Source organism: Bos indicus, chromosome 11, assembly GCF_029378745.1.
Source record: "Bos indicus isolate NIAB-ARS_2022 breed Sahiwal x Tharparkar chromosome 11, NIAB-ARS_B.indTharparkar_mat_pri_1.0, whole genome shotgun sequence".
Taxonomy (NCBI): Eukaryota; Metazoa; Chordata; class Mammalia; order Artiodactyla; family Bovidae; genus Bos; species Bos indicus.
Genome location: NC_091770.1, coordinates 48,064,325 through 48,085,042, shown reverse-complemented (window position 1 = coordinate 48,085,042; position 20,718 = coordinate 48,064,325). Strand labels below are relative to the sequence as shown.

Below are 20,718 nucleotides of genomic sequence, written 5' to 3'. Positions count from 1 at the left end.
TGCTTATACAAAGCTGACAAACACAGGAAGAGTAGCTGGCACAGCACCTTGTGGAGGCTGAGGAGCAGCGTCCACTGAGCAGAAGTGCCTTCCACTGAGCTTCTGAGTCCCACATGCCCTGCTGTAACACCTCTTTTCATGGCCGACACAGGACATAATTTGGGCTAAGAGACACCTTGCAAGTTCACTGCACCTGACAATCTATGATAAGACCAAGTGTTAAAGCAGAAATTTATTAAAATCCATTTATATAGTGTTTTGCAGACCAAAAAAAGAAAGTACAGAGTCCTCAACATTCAGGCAATCAATTCTATTCTCTGAAGTGCATTGTGAGAAGACAAGACTTCTTTGGCCTCATCCCCTAAAAAGATAACTTCTATTTATACTCCTGAAAATGATGCATTTATTACACCACCTCTCAAGAACTATCTCACTGAATCCCAAGCCTCTGCAGAGAGAGAAGAGAGAGTAGCAGAGAACCTTCTCCAGAATGCAGTGTCTCACCCAGAGGTGTAGTGCAAGAGACACAGAAATGGCAGAGGCTTCAAGGAGTGCGCGCCCGGTGACGGGGCCAGGAGGAAAGCCTGCGGCCGGCTAGGGTGCCCTAGCTGCGGAGTGTGGCCAGACGGGACTGCATGGCCTCAAGGGCCTCTTCCTCCTCCTCCTCATCTTCTGATGCAGCCATCGCTCCTAAAGGTTCAGGCTCCGGGAGGGCGTCCGTCACCTTACTAGGTGCTTTGCCTAAGGCCCCTGTAAAGAAACAGTACACAGGTCAACACAACATCAGCTTAAGCAGCGGTCCCTCATTTTCTCTGTCCTTCATACCTGGTTCATTTTGACAAGAACAGAATAGGAGCAACAAAACAGCTGTTTTGGTGGGGCTACTATGACAAATGTGCACAAACACCAACTTCTAATATCAAAGTCACAGTAACTAAAGATTTTAAGAATTTTGATTCTGAACCTCTTGATCTAAATCCCTAAACACTAGTGCATACTTAATTTTCAAGATTCATGAAGATGTTAAATATTCTCTCTCAGTAAAACTAAATTGTTTCTAAATCATTACAAAACATTTTCTTGTAGCCTTCATTCCCCCAATAGTTGAAAACAAATAAAAATTAAATCTAGTGAGTTTTGTTATTAAACATAAAACTCAGAAAGTCTAGAAGTGAAAATACAGTTTAAAAGCTTATGAACCATCCCTCATAGATAACTATTATTTTTATTTATCCCCCTGCTAGACTTTTTCAATAGATGTGTTTTTTTAAACAATAGTGTATTTCAGTAACAGTGCTCTCTTCGCATATTATGAACATCTTTCCATGTCAATAAATACATCTCTGTGTAACAACTATGACATATTCCATTACCGTAGATGTAACACAATGGGCTTAACCAATATTCTATTATTAGGCACTTAGCTTGTTTCAAACTTTTCAATATTATCAATAATACTACAGACATCCTTGAGCTAAATCTTAAATTACTAGAATAAGTTCCCAGAAGCCAATCTGTAGAATAAGTTCCCAGAAGCCAATCTGTGAGTTAAAGAGCTTTGCTACTGCCAAACTGCTTTCAAGAAAGTCTATACTAGATTAAGCGCCTGACAGCAGAATACAGGACCAAAAACTTCTTTATCTTTGTATTTTATAAAATATGGTTATAGATATGATACTTGTTTTTCAAGTAATAACTTGCATAATCTAAAGTAAGAAATGTAGGGGCTTCCCAGGTGGCTCAGTAAAGAAATCTGGTAAAGAATCTGACTGCCAATCAAGGAGACACAGGTCTAGGAGGATCCCACATGCTGCAGAGCAACTAAGCCTGTGCACCACAACTACTGAGCCTGTGCTCTAGGGCCCAGAAGCCACAACCACCGAGCTCTTGTGCCACAACTACTACAGCCTGTGTGCCCTAGAGCCCATGCTCCACAAGAGAAGCCACCACAATGAGAAGCCCACACACCACAACTAGAGAGGCCCCGTGCTTGCCGCAGCTAGAGAAAAGCCTGTGGGCATCAACAAAAACCAAGCACAGCTAAATATAAAATAAATGAAAATTTTAAAAATAATGTAAGAAATGTGGAAGGGAGTTAGAATCTGAAGAAAAAACTACTAGTTAATCTTGTGAATGCAGGAAGGATGGCCATAAAAGGAGAGGAGAAAGAGGGAGGATCTTGGGTCATACCTGCGGTGATTTCAAACAGAATTCTGTCAATTTCCATTTCTGCTGCTTCTTCCATTTCTTCTTGATCGTCCATGCTTTCAAAAGTGTCCTCTAACATCTCTTCTATGATCCCAGCCTAAATATAGAATAAACCATGTCACTTCCCACAACTGTTAAATCCATTCCTCACAGATGTCCCTGAGGGCCCAGCGCAACAACTGAGATCTGGTGTCTGTGAGTCCAGTCCACCCTTCCCAGGTCTAAGCCACAGGAAACACCACATGCCATCTGCCCTCTCTGGAGGAAGCAAAAAGCCAAAGGGAAACTGCTCTCCAAATTTAGTACTAAGGTTGGAAGGGGGCCTCTATCAGCAGAGTTTCACAGAGTAACTCGGACGATAATGCAGCATGTGGGGAACAACCTGCTGAGACAAGAGGGTGCTGTCTCAGGAAGCATTTGCCCTGATGTCGCAAATCTATGAGTGCAGGAGTTGAGACACAGTATCAAAGTAGGCTGGAGTCACAGAAGACACTATGATAACAAATACCAAGAGCAGGGTGGGGCTCCATAGAACCCAGAAAAGGCCTGTACTTCAGCAGGTCCAAGTGATAGCTGCTGGCCCGGAGTCAGCCTGACGGGTCTGGTAAGGATCAGTCAATTCACCAAAACCTGAGAGAACTGATAAGTCAACATTTCTGGACCCAACAAGGCAGTGCCCACACTCCCTACAGTGAGCCCCATGCCCAGCAGCCTGACGCCAGCCAATTAACCTACTTCATTCTCAAGAGCACAGCCCCACTACAGACACAAGAAAACTGCTCTCTAACACCGGACAACGGTCCCCCTCGCTGAGCAATGTCACGCGAGCATGAGATCACGTGCGGCAGCTCCAGCCCTTGCTCCACCACACTCAGGCAGGGCATGACCCTCACTGACCATGCTGACGGCATCAGATTTAAAGCAAGCCCTCTGTCCTGCTGTCAGACCACTCAGGTGATTCTTAATGTATGAATCTAGCTAGTTCTGTATTCTGCCCATGCTCAGACCCTTTTCCTCCCAACCAAAATGAACCAACAATTTCACATTCAAGGTTACAAGTGGAGCCCTCTGGCCTAGGAGAATGGATCTTACTGCTGGATCAATACATACTAACTCAGTTAAAAGAGCCCAGGGGAACCTGACTCTTAACAGCCTTCCACATCCTGGAGGAGTAAGTGGCCATTCATTTACTCATCCATCCAGCTAGCAACCATTCATTCACCAAATGTCTGCTTTGTGCCACAGATAGCCCTGGGTCTGGGGACTCATGGAATGAGTAAGACTGTGTCTTTGCCCTTGATGTGCTGGGACCCCAGCAGAGGCTTCCGTTTGCACCTGGAGAGGCATCCTTGTATGAATTCAGGAAATATTATCTACTACATATATGCCTTCCTCCAAAGCTATATTATTTTCAGTGCTTAGAAACTTTTGTGGAAGAGATTCCAGATTCTATAATCAAGACCCCACCCTCAGATCTCAGTGGCTTATGGGTCAGTGAGCAGGCATGAAGTCACTCGAAGAATGACTGTGTTACCCAGCTCTAGATAGACAGACATCACAATGTGAGGTGAGACACCCACGTATCACTCTCAGAGGATACATCCCACTAACCTGGTTCCATCCTGATCACTGCTCAGGGATTTCTCCTTCCAAAGACCTGGGTTCTGGGCTTTTGATGCTGCCTTTCTTTTCTATCAACTTTCTTCTCCTGTTCCCCTCTCCTGGGCCCAGGAGCCCTGTTTACAACCCAAGTTCATACATCAAATCCCCTGGGAGGAAGGGAGGCAGCTTCTCTGCACAGCCACACACGAGGATTCTCAGGCCACATGCTCACAGCTGTGAGGCAGCACTGGTGGGGCCCGCCTAGCACCAAGTCCTCTGGTGCAGCTCAGGCCTTTGTGCTCCAACCCCAGACCTGTCCTCTCCTACCAAGGCCACTCAGGCAAGTCACCTGGCAACTTGAAGACTCAGTTTCCTACTCCTGTGTAAAATAGGGGAAAAAAATACCAACATCTCAAGGTGACCGGGAGAACTCTCCAGGAGAGCGTGTGTGCTGCACCACAGGCAGCTGGGGGCTCAGTAACAGCACCCTCCTAAGCCCTGTCCCCCACCCAAAGGCCACTGGTGCAGGTCCCTGCCAGGCCCTGGTCCTGGGGCAGCAGCAGTTTACTGCTTTCTATTTGGTTCTCAGTTCCTTTATCTGGGCTTCCCTGGTGGCTCAGATGGTAAAGAATCCACCTGTAATGCAGGAGACCTAGGTTTGATCCCTGGGTTGGGAAGATCCCCTGGAGAAGGAATGGCAACCCACTTCAGTATTCTTGCCTGGAGAATCCCATGGACAGGGGAGCCTGGTGGGCTAAGTCCATGGGGTCACAAAGAGTCTAACACAACTGAGAAATTTTCACTTTCTGGTCTAAGACAGGGGTCAGCCAGCTACAGGCCAAACCCAATCCACTGCTGACTTTTAGAAATAATGTTTTATGAGAACACAGTCATGCTCATTTGTTTACATATTATCTACAGCTACTTTTAAACTACAAAGTAGAGTTGAGTAGTTACAACAGAGACCTATGGCCCAGGGAATAAAAAATACATTTACTATCCAGCCCTTTACAAAAAAACTTTGCCAACCCCTGGTCTTGAACCACCTGTTTCACTAACACTCCTCTGGTACAAACAGAGGAACCTGGGTTTTCTTCTGTTTCCTTGTTCACCTCAGAGCCCATAATCCTGAGCTCCCCAAACTCTACAGACAGTTGCTTCCTGGGTCACCCACCTCCCCTGGAGATCTAGACATACCATTGCTCCTTCTAAGGCAAAATGGCAATCTGACCCAGCCTCTGCCATGCTCGGCTCAGACAATTTCAGTGTTCACAGCCTCTGTCCTCCAGAGGACTGGATAAAGACGATGTGGTACATAAATACAATGGAATATTACTCAGCCATTAAAAAGAATGAAATAAGGCCATTTGCAGTAACATGGATGGACCTAGAGAGTGTCATATTGAGTGAAGTCAGTCAGAGAGAGAAGGAGAAATATCATATGACATCCCTTATGTGTGGAATCTAAAAAGAAATGACCCAAACGAACTTACTCACAAAACAGAGAGAGACTAACAGACTGAGAAAAGGAACTCACGGTTGTTGGGGGGAATGTCATGTACACACTGCTATATTTAAAATGGATAACAAACAAAAACCTATTGTATAGCACATGGAACTCTGCTCAATGTTATGTGCCAGCATGGATGGGAAGCGGGTGTGGCATAGAATGGATATATGTATAAGAATGGCTGAGTCCCTTCACTTCACCAGAAACTATCACAACATTGTTAATTGGCCAATACATATATATACCAATACAATTTTTGTTTTGTTTTGTATTTTGTCCTGGTGTTAAAAAAAAAAACAAAACCCACAGCTTCTATCCTCAAAATCATTTCTGCCGGGCCACAACACAATGACCTGTCTGCTCCCGTGCACACTGGCCCAGGCTCTGCCGCTGGCTGACTCCTAGTGCTCTGGAAGAGGACACAGGGTCAGCCCCAGGTCACCTTCATCATCTCTTTGGACAGCTCCCGCATGGTGGCCTGGATTTCCGGGATCTTCACAAGACTCTGCATGGCCTTCATCACTTCTGTGCTCTTCTGCAGGGAACCAGCCACTCGCAAAACCGCTGAAAGGCAAAGATGACAGGATCGCTCAACACAATGCAGCACAGGATGGAATAAAGACAGACAGGCAAATCACAGGCTGCTCTAATAAAGGTCAGCGGGAGTGGGCGGGCTCCCAGGGCTATTCATGTGCTTGTGGACTGCATGACTGTGCTGGCTGACCGAAGCAGACTTTGCTAAACTGGGTGCTACTCTGGCTCCAATAGGTACAAATTCTTCAGGCACACCAAGACTCACACCTGAAGGCCAGAGTCTGACCCTGAGGGAACGAAGCTAGCTAGGAACAACTGTGACATCAGGACAAGTCACACACAGAAGAATGTCTCTAGGCCTTGCCAGGGCCAGACTGGAAAAGAGGCTTTAGGCAACGCAAGCAACGCTTCCCACACACCAGTTGATGGATCGCAGCTGCTCTGGGAGGGACCTGCCACTGGTCAACAGGAAAATAAGAGAAAATGTGTGTCAGTGTAAGGTGGTGACAGTTAGAAAACATTCTCTGTAGTCCAAGACCATACACATACTATATATTCTTCTTTTCAATATTTATTTATTTGACTGTGTGGAGTCTTAGTTGAGGCACACAAGATCTTTTGTGCAGCATGCAGGCTTAGTTGCCCTGAGGCGTGTGGGATCTCAGTTCCCCAACCAGGGATCAAAACTACATCCCCTGCACCGGAAGGTGGATTCTTAACCCCTGGACCTTCAGGGAAATCCCTATATTCTTTAAAAGAAATCATGGTAGTAACAAATTATGTTACACAAGGAAGAAAAGCACGTGTCAGAAAAAAATTATTTTATAAGTAAACACAGTTATCCCCACAACAGAATGAGAAAACAAGCCAAAAGCTGGAAGAAAAGATTTTCATCAGCCATTTATGATGAAAAAGATTGTGGTCTAACATATAGAAAGAACTCTTAAAGCTTTTAAAGTGTCATATTTACCATCAATGATAAATATCATCTATGTCATATTTATTATCTAAGTATCTATATTTATCATCAATAAGGAAATGAACAACCCAATTAAAAATAGGCAGGATACCTAAACAAGCAACTCAGAGAAGACATACAGATGGCAAAAAAAGTGCACATAAAAAGACGTTCAACATCCTACGTCATTAGGGAAATGCAAATTGAAACAACAACGAGGTACCAGTACACACCTATTAGACTGGACAAAACCCAAAACACTGATATCAAATGCTGGTGAGGATGTGGAGCAATAGGAACTCTCAATCATTGCTGGTGGGAATGCAAAATGGTACAGCCACTTCAGAAGACAGTTTGTCAGCTCCTTACAAAACTAAATACACTCTTAACATATGATCCGACAATAGCCCTCCTTGGTATTTACTCAAAGAAGTTAAAAACTTATGTCCACACAAAAACTTGCATGTGAATGTTTACAAGAACTTTATTCATAATTGCCAAAACTCAGAATCAACCAAGATGTGCCTTGCAAGTGAACAATAATGGATAACAGAGTGTGGGACATCAACACAGTGACTATTAATCAACATTAAAAACAAATGAGCTTTCTTGAAAAAACATGGAGGAAACCTTTTATGTATATTACTAAGTGAAGGAAGTCAATCTAGGAATTCCCTGGTGGTCCAGTGGTTAAAAATTCACCTGCCAATGCAGGGGACATGGGTTCAATCTCTAGTCTGGGAAGATTTCATATGCCATGGAGCAACTAATAAGCCCATGCACTACAACTACTGAACCCATGTGGCCTAGAGCCTGTACTCCACAACCAGAGAAGCCACTGCAACGAGAAGTCTGTGCACTACAGTGAGAGAGTACCCCCACTAGCGGCAATGAGAGAAAGCCCATGCGCAGCAATGGAGACCTAGCACAGCCGAAGATTAAATAAATATTTTTTTAAAAAAGAAAATCTAAAAGGCTACATACAGTATGATTCCAAGTATATATATGACATTCTCAAAAAAGGGAAAATTATGGAGACAGTAAAAAGATCAGTGATTGCCAGGAGTTAAAGGTGGGAGGGATGAAAGGCAGAGCACAGAAAATTTTCAGCTGTATACATTTCACAGTAAAATAAGAATCTCCAAAAATAAAAAGGTTAGTATTCTACAGAAAACATAGAGCTAGCATGATAAAAGCTAGCTGACATTTAAACTGAGAAAGGTCACAGTCACACAGAGGGGCTTGTGAAGCACATGAGCACTTCATGCTTAGAGCGCTCTGTGCTTTGGATGATGGCTATTCTGACTGGTGCGAGGTGATACCTCAATGTAGTTTTGATTTGTATTTCTCTAATAATGAGCCATGCTGAGCGTCTTTCCCTGTGTTTATCAGCCATCTGTATGTCTTCTTTGGAGAAATGTCTGTTTAGATCTTTTGCCCACTTTTTGATTGGGTTGTTTTTCTGGTATTGAGCTGCATGAGCTGCTTGTATATTTTGGAGATTAATACTTTTCACTTGCTATTACTTTCTCCTATTCTGAGGGCTGTCTTTTCACCTTGTTTATAGTTTCCTTTGCTGTGCAAAAGCTTTTAAGTTTAATTAGGTCCTACCTGTTTATTTTTGTTTTTATTTCTATTACTCTAGGAGGTCAGTCACAGAGGATCTTGCTGTGATTTATGTCAAGAAGTGTACTGCCTATGATTTCCTCTAAGAGCTTTATAGTTTTTGGCCTTACATTTAAGTCTTTAGTGCATTTTGAGTTTATTTTTGTGTATGGTGTTAGGAGATGTTCTAGTTTCATTCCTTTACATGCAGCTGTCCAGTTTTCCCAGCACCAACATACTAAAGAGGCTGTCTTTTCTCTGCTGTATATTCTTGCCTCCTTTGTCAAAGACAAGGTGCCCATGAAGTGAAGTGAAGTCGCTCAGTCATGTCTGACTCTTAGCGACCCCATGGACTGCTGCCCACCAGGCTCCTCTGTCCATGGGATTTTCCAGGCAGCTTCTAGTAATTTAATATAAAATAAGTATAGTATTTAATATAAAATAAGTCATGGGAATGTAATGTACAGCACAGGGAATTATAGTCAGTAATAATGCAATAACTTTGTAGGATAAGTTATTAGATTTACTGAGGTGATCAAGTTATAAAGTATATAAATGTCAAATCACTATTCTGTACATCTGAAACTAGTATAATAGTGTATGTTGATTACACTTCAATAAAAAAGAAAAAAAGCCAATCCTAAGAGGTTACTTACATATGGGCTGATTCCATTTATATAACATTTTTGAAATAGTAAAATTATAAAATTAATGTGGCAGCCAGGAGGGGAGGGGAGTTTGGGGGAGAATGGATATATGTATATGTATGGCTAAGCCCCTTAGCTGTTCACCTGAAACTATTTTTTGTTAACCTGCTATACGCCAATACAAAATAAAAAGTTAGAAAAAAAAAACAGACTAATGATTGCCAGATATAAAGAGGGGGTGGGGATGGGAGGGAAGTGGGTGTGGTTACAGATGTGCAGCATGAGATATCCCTGTAAAGATGGAAACTGGAAGAATTCTAAAGCTTGACTGTATCAATGCCGACCTCCTGGGTATAATACTTACTTTAACTCTGCAAAATGTTACCACTGGGGGAAAATGGGTAAGGGGTATACACAGAATCTCTCTGTATTATTTCTTACAACTCCATGTATGTGAATCTACAATTCTCTCAAAAAGCTTAATTTTAAAAAACCCTCAGAAAAGAGTATATAAAAACAAAGCAACATTATGTTACCATGCCTGCTAGAGATACAAATGAAACACACACACAAATACAAGTTCTGCTATAAATTATAACAATAACCAAATATGGAAACAAAGCAGCTAAATACAGATTTAGCTTCATAATCATAGATACAAAGACCAATGGGAATATTCTGAGTCTGATTTCAATAATTAAAGCAACAAAATTACAAAGTTGTTTCCACTTATCATAGGTTCTTGTGGCAATTATAGCTAAATTTAAATAAATCAGAAAAAAATATTAAAAATGGCATCAATAGCGAAATGCAATTCCCTGAGAGCAAGGGCCCAGGGGAGCAACACATTCACAAAAGCCATCTTAAACATGGCCATTATAAGCAGAATGAATAGTTATAAGAAAATATGGAGTCTTACAATAAAGTTTCATAAAATTAAGTTAAAGTCACAAAGTGTCCAACTCTTTCTGACCCCATGGACCATACAATCCATGGAATTCTCCAGGCCAGAATACTAGAGTAGGTAGCCTTTCCCTTCTCCAGGGGATCTTTGCAACCCAGGGATCGAACCCAGGTCTCCCACATTGCAGGATTCTTTACCAGCTGAGTCACCAGGGAAGCCCACTACAGGGATAGATAAGGCTTAAGATTCCAGAGGGCTGATTACCTCCAGCCACTCTCACCTAATGCCAACCATGGGCGCTCACACTACACCTACAGCTGAGTAAAGTAAGTATTCATATGAATAATGACAAAAATCAACTATAAAACAAATGGAGACAATCAATTCACGAAGGAGATGTTTTTTACCCTTAAAAATTTTTCTGTTTATATTGTATTTTGTTTGTGCAAAGGAAAAATATTTCATATGAAAATGATGAAGCACTACAGAATTTGAATTTATAAAGTTTCGTCCCCATTAAACTCTTAACTCCCCATTCCCCTCTCCCTCCACCTCTTGGCAACCACCATCCCACTTTCTCTATGATTCTGACTATTCTCCATACCTCACAGAAGTGGAATCTCATAGCATCTGGCCTTTGGTGACAAGCATACTGCACTTAGCATAACCTTAGCCTTCAAGGTACCCAAAGTTGTAATGTGTCAGAACTTCCTCCTTCTTTTTTATATTTTAAATATTTGGCTGCACCCTGCAGCATGTGAGATATTAGTTTCCTGAACAGGAATTGAACCATCGCCCCCTGCATCGGAAGGCAGAGTATTAACTACTGGACCACCAGTGAAAGTGAAAGTTCCTCCGTTGTGTCTGACTCTTTGTGACCCCATGGGCTATACATATATATAGTCCATGGAATTCTCCAGGCCAGAATACTGGAGTGGATAGCCTTTCCCTTCTCCAGGGGGTCTTCCCAACCCAGAGATCGAACCCAGGGAAGTCCCCAAAACCTCCTTCCTTTTTAAGGCTGAACAGTAGTCCACTGAACTATATATACCATGTTTTGTTTATCCACTCATCCTTCAGTGGACAACTGAATTGTCTTTACCTTTTGCCTGTTATGAATAATGCTGCTATAAACATGGATGTAAAAACATCTGTTTGGAGTCCCTGCTTTCAATTCTTACTTATCCAGAAGTGGAATTTCTGGACCATATGATAATTTTGTTTCCCGCCCCACCTTCTTAGCTTCTCTTAACTTTCTCTCCCAACCAAAACATACTCATCATCTGTCTTGTTCTGCAAGAAGCTGCTGTCAGAAAGTAACACTTGGAAAACATCTAATCATGACAATGTATTAATAGCTGACAGGACTTAATACACCACCCCTCCCAGGGACATCTACATTTGAAAAGAGAAACATCTTAAGGAGAAGAAATGACTTCATCAAATGGTGACTTTTCAAACAATAACAGGCTCAGGGTGGGATGGGGACATGGGAACTCATGTCACAGTATTTCTAGTTTTCTCTTTTCTCACTCCCAAAATGTAGACGTCCCTCTCCCTCTCTATTCTGGGTTCTATTATCAGTTACCTTCTCTGTTGTATTTAATTTGCCAACAGACAACATCCAACTATAAACCCCCTCAACAACCCTCCCTGGGGATTCCTCCGGCCAGGCACTGTGCTGAGGTGCTGGGGAAGCAGGGCGACCTGCACGGAGCCAGTCTGACATCCCCAAGTAGAGTCTTCTGTCTCTCTTAGGCCTGCTTCTCCCTCCTTCTGGGTTTCCAGAGTCTTTAAATGCCCTGTGCTCTTTCTGGGTTCAGGGTTTGGAGCACCTTAGGCTTATTTCTACCTTCACCACGTTCACTTACTTGGCATCCAGAGCAGTTCTCCAATGTCCTCTCTCCCACTCATCCTACCAGACTAACCCAGCTGGGCCCTGACCATCCCCTCTCAGGTCCCCCGGCCTCCTGCCTGGCTGCACCTGCAGTTGTGCTCACAGTACTCGATGAGGCTCTCTCCTGTTTAGGAGATGAAGTCACCACCCTCAGCTGAGAGCTCCAAACTCTGACTGCAGATTACCTTTCCAGCCTCACCTCCCACTCCCCTGTCAAGCACTCGTGTCACACTGAATCAAGGGCTTTGCTGAGCACAGTCTGAACTACTTCCCCTGTGCCTCCGGGCCCCCACTCATCTACCCGGACGCCTCTAGTTCTCCCTCAGAGCTCTGCTTCTGCACCCCCACTGCAGCTGATCTGCAGGGCCTCCACACTGGAATCTGAAAAGCCCTGCTCTTCTTACAGCTGTCCCAACTGTCTTCTTCACCTCCCTGCTCATCCTTTTCAGCCATCCTTCTCCCTTGCGCCCAGGTACCCCAATCTCCCAGAACTACTTCCTTCAGGGTTCAAATACATAGTTCTTTTGGCCCTAAGGCCTTCACACAGGTCACTGACACTCTGGTTGGAATAAGTCCCCCCTTAATTACTCATCCTTCAGATATCATCAGAGACTGAAAGGAGCCACCCTTGAGTGCATTTCCCTTTTATAGTCTCCTAGTGCTCATTACAATGTGCATTTATAAATACCCATTTACTTATTAAGTTTATTATTTTATTAGGTATGCTTCTTTTTATTAAATTTATGTATTTTTGCTTTTTACTCCAAAACTAGAGGCCAATGACTGTCTTTACAGTTCATTATTTTATGTCTGGTGCCCCCAAATACATCTGGCATATAATAGTGGCTAAAAGAAATGGATTTATTACATGAATTATAATTTTTCTCTTTGTAGCTTAAGCTACCTACCTGAGAAGACTGCAGAAGCTTCTTATGAAACTCATACTTAATCCAACCTCTCCACTCTCTTCCCTCCCTCTCTCGTAAAAAGAGGAAAGAGATAAGGAAGAAAAGGGTGGTGGGAAGAAGGCACTCTGAGAAACAATGCAAGGAACATAAAAAAAATTTTTTTAAGCTATTAAGGAGGTAGAGAAGGAATGGACTAGGAGTTAGGGTTAGTAGATGCAAACTATTACATACAGAATAGATGGAAAACAAGGTCCTACTACCTTATGGCACAGGGAGCGATATTCAATGTCCTGGGTAAACCATAATAAAAAAGAATGCATATTTTAAGACTATCAATAAGAAATATTATATTCAGGAAATAAGAATAAAATGATATTTTTCAAATAAAGATCAGAGAACTCTTTTCCAAAAATTAAAATTAAGATAGATAAATTCAAGAAAAGAAATAAAAAATAGAGAAAATTTAGGAAGTGTGTTCAGAAGGCAGAACACAAAGACAAAATTGATGATGGTAACAAAAATTATATTTAGAGCCCACACATATAGCAATTACCAAGGGCCAGGCACTGAATTAAGCCTCACAATTACCCTATAAGGAAGGTACTATTATTATTTCCAAAGTGAAAACAGGAAAGATTAAAAAAAAAAATTATAAAGGATCAGCCCAGGAAATCTAGCATTTGACTAAAATCTTTTCCTATCAGAAAGAAACAGAAAATACAGTGGAAATGAAATGATCACATTAACATACCCAAGACTTGAAAGACCAAGGAACACAAAGGATGGAACTCTTTGTCTTTTAGAAACCCGTGTGGAAACATGTGCAGAAGAAACTACATGAAGTCTTGGATTCTCAGGGGGGAACATAGGGCGAAGTCGGGGATATGGATGAAGTAAGGCTAGCCAAGATGCTTGGATGGGCATATTAGTTTTGACATACCCATTAAGAATGAGTGGAGATGCCAGCTATACCCTACAAGTCAGGCCTGAAGATAAAAATCTGGAAATCAATGGCGTTTAAAGGCACGAGGTTAGATGAGCTCACCTACAGGGAGAAAGGAAAGATGGAAAAGAGGAGAGGAGCTAGAAAAGAGTATTTTAACATAAGTATCAAATAGCAAATATTTTACTTTGCAGGTGTGATAAAGCCACAAAGACTATATATTTGAAACAACAATATATGTTGTTATGGGTGTATATTTAAAGAATAACAATAACCCTGTATACGAGACAGCAAAAGAGACACTGATGTATAGAACAGTCTTTTGGACTCTGTGGAAGAGGGAGAGGGTGGGATGATTTGGGAGAATGGCATTGAAACATATATAATATCATATATGAAACGAGTTGCCAGTCCAGGTTTGATGCACGATACTGGATGCTTGGGGCTGGTGCACTGGGATGACCCAGAGGGATGGTAAGGGGAGGGAGGAGGGAGGAGGGTTCAGGATGGGGAACACGTGTATACCTGTGGCGGATTCATGTTGATATATGGCAAAACCAATACAATATTGTAAAGTTAAAAAAAAAAAAAAAAGAATAATAGGCTCTTAACTACGCTGTTTGTGTGTTATGTTCACTATTGGAAGTACATGCTACAAGAGATTTTTTTCATATAGATTAGTGAATATTTGTGAGCTGTAATTCCTTGAAAAGATATTTTGGATTCAGTATATAGGAAGAAAAGGTGAACAGAAGAGCATGATCAAGCCCACTAGTTCCCAGAGACATGTTATAACATTTCTCAAAAATTAAAAAGTCTAAAAAAAAAAAAAAATTAAAAAGTCTGACAAGGACTGATGAAAAGGTTCAAAAAAAGAACCCTCATCCGCTGCTGGTGGGAACACAAATTAGCCTCTTTGGAGAGCAATTTTGCAGTTCTAGTAAAATTTAAACCCAGCTATTTTTAATGCAGCAATTCCACTTCTGAGGATATAACTGTCCTAAAGAAACACATGTGCAAAAGTGAAGACATTCATAGCAGCACTGTTAGTAATAGTAAAAACTGAGAAAAGCTTAAGTGTCCATCAATAGGGAAAAGAAAAATAAAATGTGATACATTCAAAGGATGCAATACGACCTAGGACTTAAAAATATGTATTTATCATCTCAAAACATACTCATCATTAAGTTGGTATGGTAAATATCATACCAAAATATATTATTATATGGGTATATTTCAACCTTACAATGATAAATGGCAAACAATGCAGAATGAAACACAAAATATAATACCATTTTTATATATTTAATAGTTATGATAATGGTTACCTCTGGGGAGACTGAAAGAGAAAGGAATGGGGTTGGAAAGATATATCAGAGAAGCTTCAAGTTTAGTAATACTGCTTTCTAATATAAAAACTGAAGCAAATATAATAAAATGTCAAATTTTATTGGTTCTGGGTGTTAGGTACATGTGAAAGTCACTCAGTCTATCCGACCTTTGCGGCCCCATGGATATACAGTCCATGGAATTCTCCAGGCCAGAATACTGGAGTGAATAGCTGTTCCCTTCTCCACAGGATCTTCCCAACCCAGGGATCGAACCCAGGTCTCCCACATTGCAAGTGGATTCTTTACCAGCTGAGCCACCAGGGAAGCCCAAGAATACTGGAGTGCGTGGCCTATCCCTTCTCCAGTGGATCTGCCTGACCCAGGAATCGAAGCAGGGTCTCCTGCATTGCAAGTGGATTCTTCACCAGCTGAGCTACAAGGGAAGCCCTTGTTAGGTACATAAGCATCCAATATATTATCTTTGCAACTGAGGAGAAGAGTCTATGTATGCTATGCTATGCTATGCTAAGTCACTTCAGTCGTGTCCGACTCTGTGTGACCCCATAGACGGTAGCCTACCAGGCTCCCCCATCCCTGGGATTCTCCAGGCAAGAACACTGGAGTGGGTTGCCATTTCCTTCTCCAACGCATGAAAGTGAAAAGTGAAAGTGAAGCTGCTCAGTTGTGTCTGACTCTTAGCGACCCCATGGACTGCAGCCTACCAGGCTCCTCCATCTATGGGATTTTCCAGGCAAGAGTACTGGAGTGGGGTGCCATTGCCTTCTAGGGCCTTATTCATAGGAAGAGAAAACGCAAAATAAGCTAAACATTTTCTGATGTTGATCCACTAAAGCAAATGCTGAAAAAATTTTAAATAATCTTATTACAGTCAATTGAACACGTACCTTTTCAGCTGGCTGCAGAAAAAAACAGAAGTGAATATGAAGATTTCACTGATGGCTATAAAGTGTATTTAGTTTTCAAAATAACAGTAAGATTACACTGTTTCTCTCTGGTACTGAATACCTGGCTTGTCCAAAAGGCATATATGTAGGTTATTTATCCAATATTTAAACAGCCTAAATACATCACTTTAGGGCTGAAATAACACAGTTTTTAAAACTTAAGAAGCTACAGTATAAATAGCTCATTTTTTTTAAACTCTTTCTCAATTCATAGATTATTTCTTCAGTATCTGGAGAAAGAAACTGATATATTCACTATTAGGCATAGTAAAAATAAAAACCCACATCCAAATGTTAAAATTGAACATAAAGAAATACTTTCAGAGCCAAATACAACCAAATAATGAATCAGGCACTCATGTGGCACCAGCCTCTACACTGAAACATTCAAGTCTTCTAATTCTTGAATGTGATGTACTCATCAGAATAGTAACTGACAGAGTTGAAGATGCTGTTTGTTTTTTTTTCTGGCCACGCCATACAGCTTGTGAGATCTTAGTTTCCGAGACCAAGGCTTGAACTTGGCCCTGGCAGTGAAAGCATGAGGTCCTAACCATTGGACCACCAGGGAATTCCCTGAAGATATTCTTTAGTGGAAAAATTTCCCTGTAATTTCAGAGTCTGTACTCTGTCAAATTATCTGACAGTCATTTGCTGCCATTCATTCTCAAAGAACTCTAGTTCTGGGTTAGGATTTCTTCATTTAGCCAAAATTAAGTAAGAAAAGAAACCAACTGGATGTAAAATGTAACCTATGCCTCAAGCTGTCAGTGACCTGGAGACAGATGCCTGTGAAAGATGGCAAACCATATTATACTGGATCCTGAAAGCTAAGTAGATTAGTAGGTTTCTTCTTAAATATTATGAGTTAAAAAAAAAAAATTAAGTCCATATGTACGCTGAATACCTAACACAAGGCCAGCAGGTTCCTAAGATGTAAGAAAGCCTCAGGCTGAGAGCCAGAGATGAGGAAGAGAAGGAGGGGAGTAAAAGCCAAAGCCAAGCTTAGACTATTTAAAATCCTACTTGAGGCAGCTCTGGGTCCAGGACAGAGGAAGCTCTTTCTTTGTCCTCTCTCTAAGTCCTGGGCCCACTTCTTATTCCTAGGACTCAACCTTCAGGTCATTTTTCAACACTGTTCACATGAGGAAATAGTCTAAATTCTAAATGAAGCAGGTTAAGCTGTAGACGTTCCCATTACTTCAACAACACTGGCAAAAGAAAATCAATAACAGTAAAATAAAAAATGAAAATAGTAAGTATTATTTTGCATTCGTGTAACTCCCCACCTAAGACAATATAAAGAGTAAATGCCAGAACTGAGACTGTTCTTCCTATTCAAGGAAACTAGTGTTAGGATATGGCAAGAGCCTCAGTTAATGAGGTGGTTGTAAGAACTGCTGTCTTACCCAGCTGGTTCTTCATCCCCATGAGCACGGAGTTCATGTGCGCTTTGGATGCATAGAGCTTGCTCACGGCCTTCCTTGACCTGATCATCTCCTTGGCCAGAACCACACAGACATCCTTCTGACCCTTCTTGGCAGCATCTTTCACAGATCGTTTCACTTTTTCTTCTTCTCTTTGGATATCTAAATTTAGAACAGAACACAAAACACCAAAAGATTAAGGGTAAACCAGGAGATGGCATCACTGACTCAATGGATGAGTTTGAGCAAACTTGGGGAGATACTGAAGGACAGCGAAGCCTGGCGTGCAGCATTCCATGGGGTTGCAAGGAGTTGGACATGACTTAGTGACTGAAGAACAAGGAGATTTACTAGCACTGAAATCTGTTCTCATTGTGATCTAAATGTGTCAAGTAGGAAACAGGAGGATATAAACCAAATAAAAATAATAAATTATTTCTAATATTATTTCCAATATCACATTAAAGCAATATAAGTTAAACAGAAAAATAAATCCTATTACACCAGACAAAATTTCAAGACTGCTTTTGCAAGCCCATTCTAACATCTGTTGGTACTGGTATTAAGGAACCTGCAACTTAAGGAAAGCCTGAACATGCTAAAAGTATTACAAAACAGCGTGATGACTTACTGACATACATCATGAAATGATCATGGTAAGTTTAGTTAACATCCATCATCTCATACAGATACAAAACACAGAAAAACATTTCTTCCTTGTGATAAGAACTCAGGATTTACTCTCTTAACAGCTTTCATATATAACATACAGCAGTATTAATTATATTTATCCTGTCATACATGACATCCCTAGTGCTTATTTATCTTATACTGGAAGTTGGTACCTTTTGACCACCTTCATCCAATTCTCACTCCCTGCAAACTCGACCTCTGGTGACCACAGATCTTATCTCTTTTTCTATGAATTTGCTTGTTTGTGGTTTTTTGAACTATAAGTGACCTATAGCACTATGATAGGTCCTGGTGCACAGCAGAGTGATTTGGTGTTTCTGTACATTACAAAATGATCACCACAAGTCTAGTTACCACCCATCATCATAAAAGATATATTATTATTATTGATTATATTTCCCACTCTGTACATTTCATCCCTGTGATTCATTTATTTTGTAACTGGAAGTTTGTACCTCGTGATCTCCCTTATCTGTTTCACTCATTCCCCTGCACCCCTCCCTCTGACCACCGTTTGCTCTCTGCTTCAATAACTGTTTCTGTTTTGCTATGTTTGTTCATTTGTTGTTTTTTAGATTCCACATATATGTGAAATCATATAGTGTTTTCTTTGTCTCATTTCACTTAGCATAATTCCCTTGAGGTCCATCATGCTGTCACAAACAACAAGATTTCATTCCTTTTTATGGCTGAGTAATATTCTAGCATATATATGTATACACATACAACATCATTAGCTATTCATCTATCATGGGTACTGAGGTTGCTTTCATATCTTGGCTACTGTGAGTAATGCTGCAGTAAACATAGGGATGAATATATCATTCCAAATTAGTGTCTTTGTTTCCTTTGGGAAAATACCCAGACATGTAACTGCTGCATTATATGGTAGTTCTAGTTTTTTGAAGAACCTCCGTGCTGTTTTCCAGTTGCTACACCAATTTACGTTTCCATCAATATTGCACAAGGGTTCCCCATTCTCCCCATCCCAATCCAACAATTTTTATTTGTTGTCGTTTTAATAATAGCCATTTTTCACAGGTGTGAGATAGTGTCTCACTCTGGTTTTGATTTGCATTTTCCTGATGATTAGTGATGCTGAGCATCTTTTCATTTGTTTGTTGGCCATCTGTATGTCTTCTTTGGAAAAATGCCTATTCAGGTTCTCTGCCCATTTTTAAAATGTTCTGTAAATATCCAATAGGGTTTGAAATAAAGAGGTGTGAATTTCCAATTTTGTTCTTTTTCAATGTTTATTTTTTTTGCTCTCTGGAATCCCTTGAGATCCCATATGAAGTTTAGGACAGATCTTTTTCCATTTCTTCAAAAAACTTTATTGGGATTTTGATAAGGATTGCATTGACTCTATAGATCACACTGACTGCTACGACATCTTAACAGTTAATTATTCTAATCCATGAATATAGGATGTCTTCCCATGTATTTATGCCTTTAATTTCTTTCAGCAATATCTTATAGCTTTCATCATAAGCCTTTCACCTCCTAGGTTAAGGTAATTCCTAAGTATTTTATTTTTGGTACTATTATAAATGGCACTGTTTTCTTAATTTTCTTTTCCAGCTACTAGCATACAGAATAATACAACTGATTTTTGTTTTGTATCTTGCTACTTTGCTAAATTCATTTACTAGTTCTAATAGTTGGGTTGTGAAATCTTTAGGGTTTTATACATGTAAGATCACATTACTGGCAAACAGATAATTTAACTTCTTCATCCACAATTTGAAAATCTATCCTGGATAATGTACCTTGTGCACTTAAGAATGTATATTCTGTTGTTGTTGCATTGAATATTCTATATATGTCTCTTGGATCTAGTTGATTGTTGTGTTGTTCAAGTCATCTTTGATCCTTACTAATCTGTCTGATTGTTATATATTCACTTTTGAAAATGAGTTATATTAAAGTCTTCAACTACTGTTGTAGAATCTACTTTGCTTCATATATTTTAACCATGTGTCATTAGGTGCATAGATGTACGTAACTGTTACATCTTATTGTGTTAAAATATAATGTCCTTCTTTGACTCTTATAATCTTTTCTGATTTAAAGTTTATCTTATATTAGTACAGCAACCTCCATCCTTTAAGTTACTATTTCCATGGCATATCTTTTTTCCTTTCTTTCACTTTCAAAACCTATTTGTATCTTTGGATCTAAAGTGAATCTCTTATATACAGGACACACTAGGGTCATTTTCTCCCATTCTGCCAAGATCTATTTTTGATTGGAGAATTTAATTTATTTACATTTAAAGTAATTAATATGGGAAGGAAATCTTTAAAAAAGAGGAGATATGTATACATATAATATACATAATATACAATGTGTATACATTGTATACATATATGTATACAATGTTGTGTTAGTTTCTGTACAGCAGAAACTAACACAACATTGTAAAGCAACTATATGCCAACAAAAATTAATTTAAAAAAAGTAATTACTGATGAGCAGGAGCTTAATTCTTCCATTTTGCCTCTTTTGTCTGTAGGTCTTACAGTTTTTTAACTTTGATTTCCTACATTATCTTCTTCTGTGCTTATGTGTCTTATTTCAAGTTCC

General features: G+C 40.3%; 1 protein-coding gene across 2 annotated transcripts in view; it reads right to left on the bottom strand.

The window, feature by feature from the left end:
• Positions 1-217: 217 nt before the first annotated feature.
• Positions 218-20,718, bottom strand: part of CHMP3 (charged multivesicular body protein 3) — a 38,105-nt gene continuing 17,604 nt past the window's right edge. For both annotated transcript variants that reach the window (XM_019970295.2, XM_070798798.1), the window contains 4 exons: positions 17,422-17,601; positions 5,763-5,884; positions 2,191-2,305; positions 218-750 (listed from right to left, as the gene is read on the bottom strand). In XM_019970295.2, the coding sequence (XP_019825854.1) occupies positions 605-750; positions 2,191-2,305; positions 5,763-5,884; positions 17,422-17,601 (563 nt within the window). In that variant the 3' untranslated portion in view covers positions 218-604. The remainder of the gene's footprint in view (positions 751-2,190; positions 2,306-5,762; positions 5,885-17,421; positions 17,602-20,718) is intronic.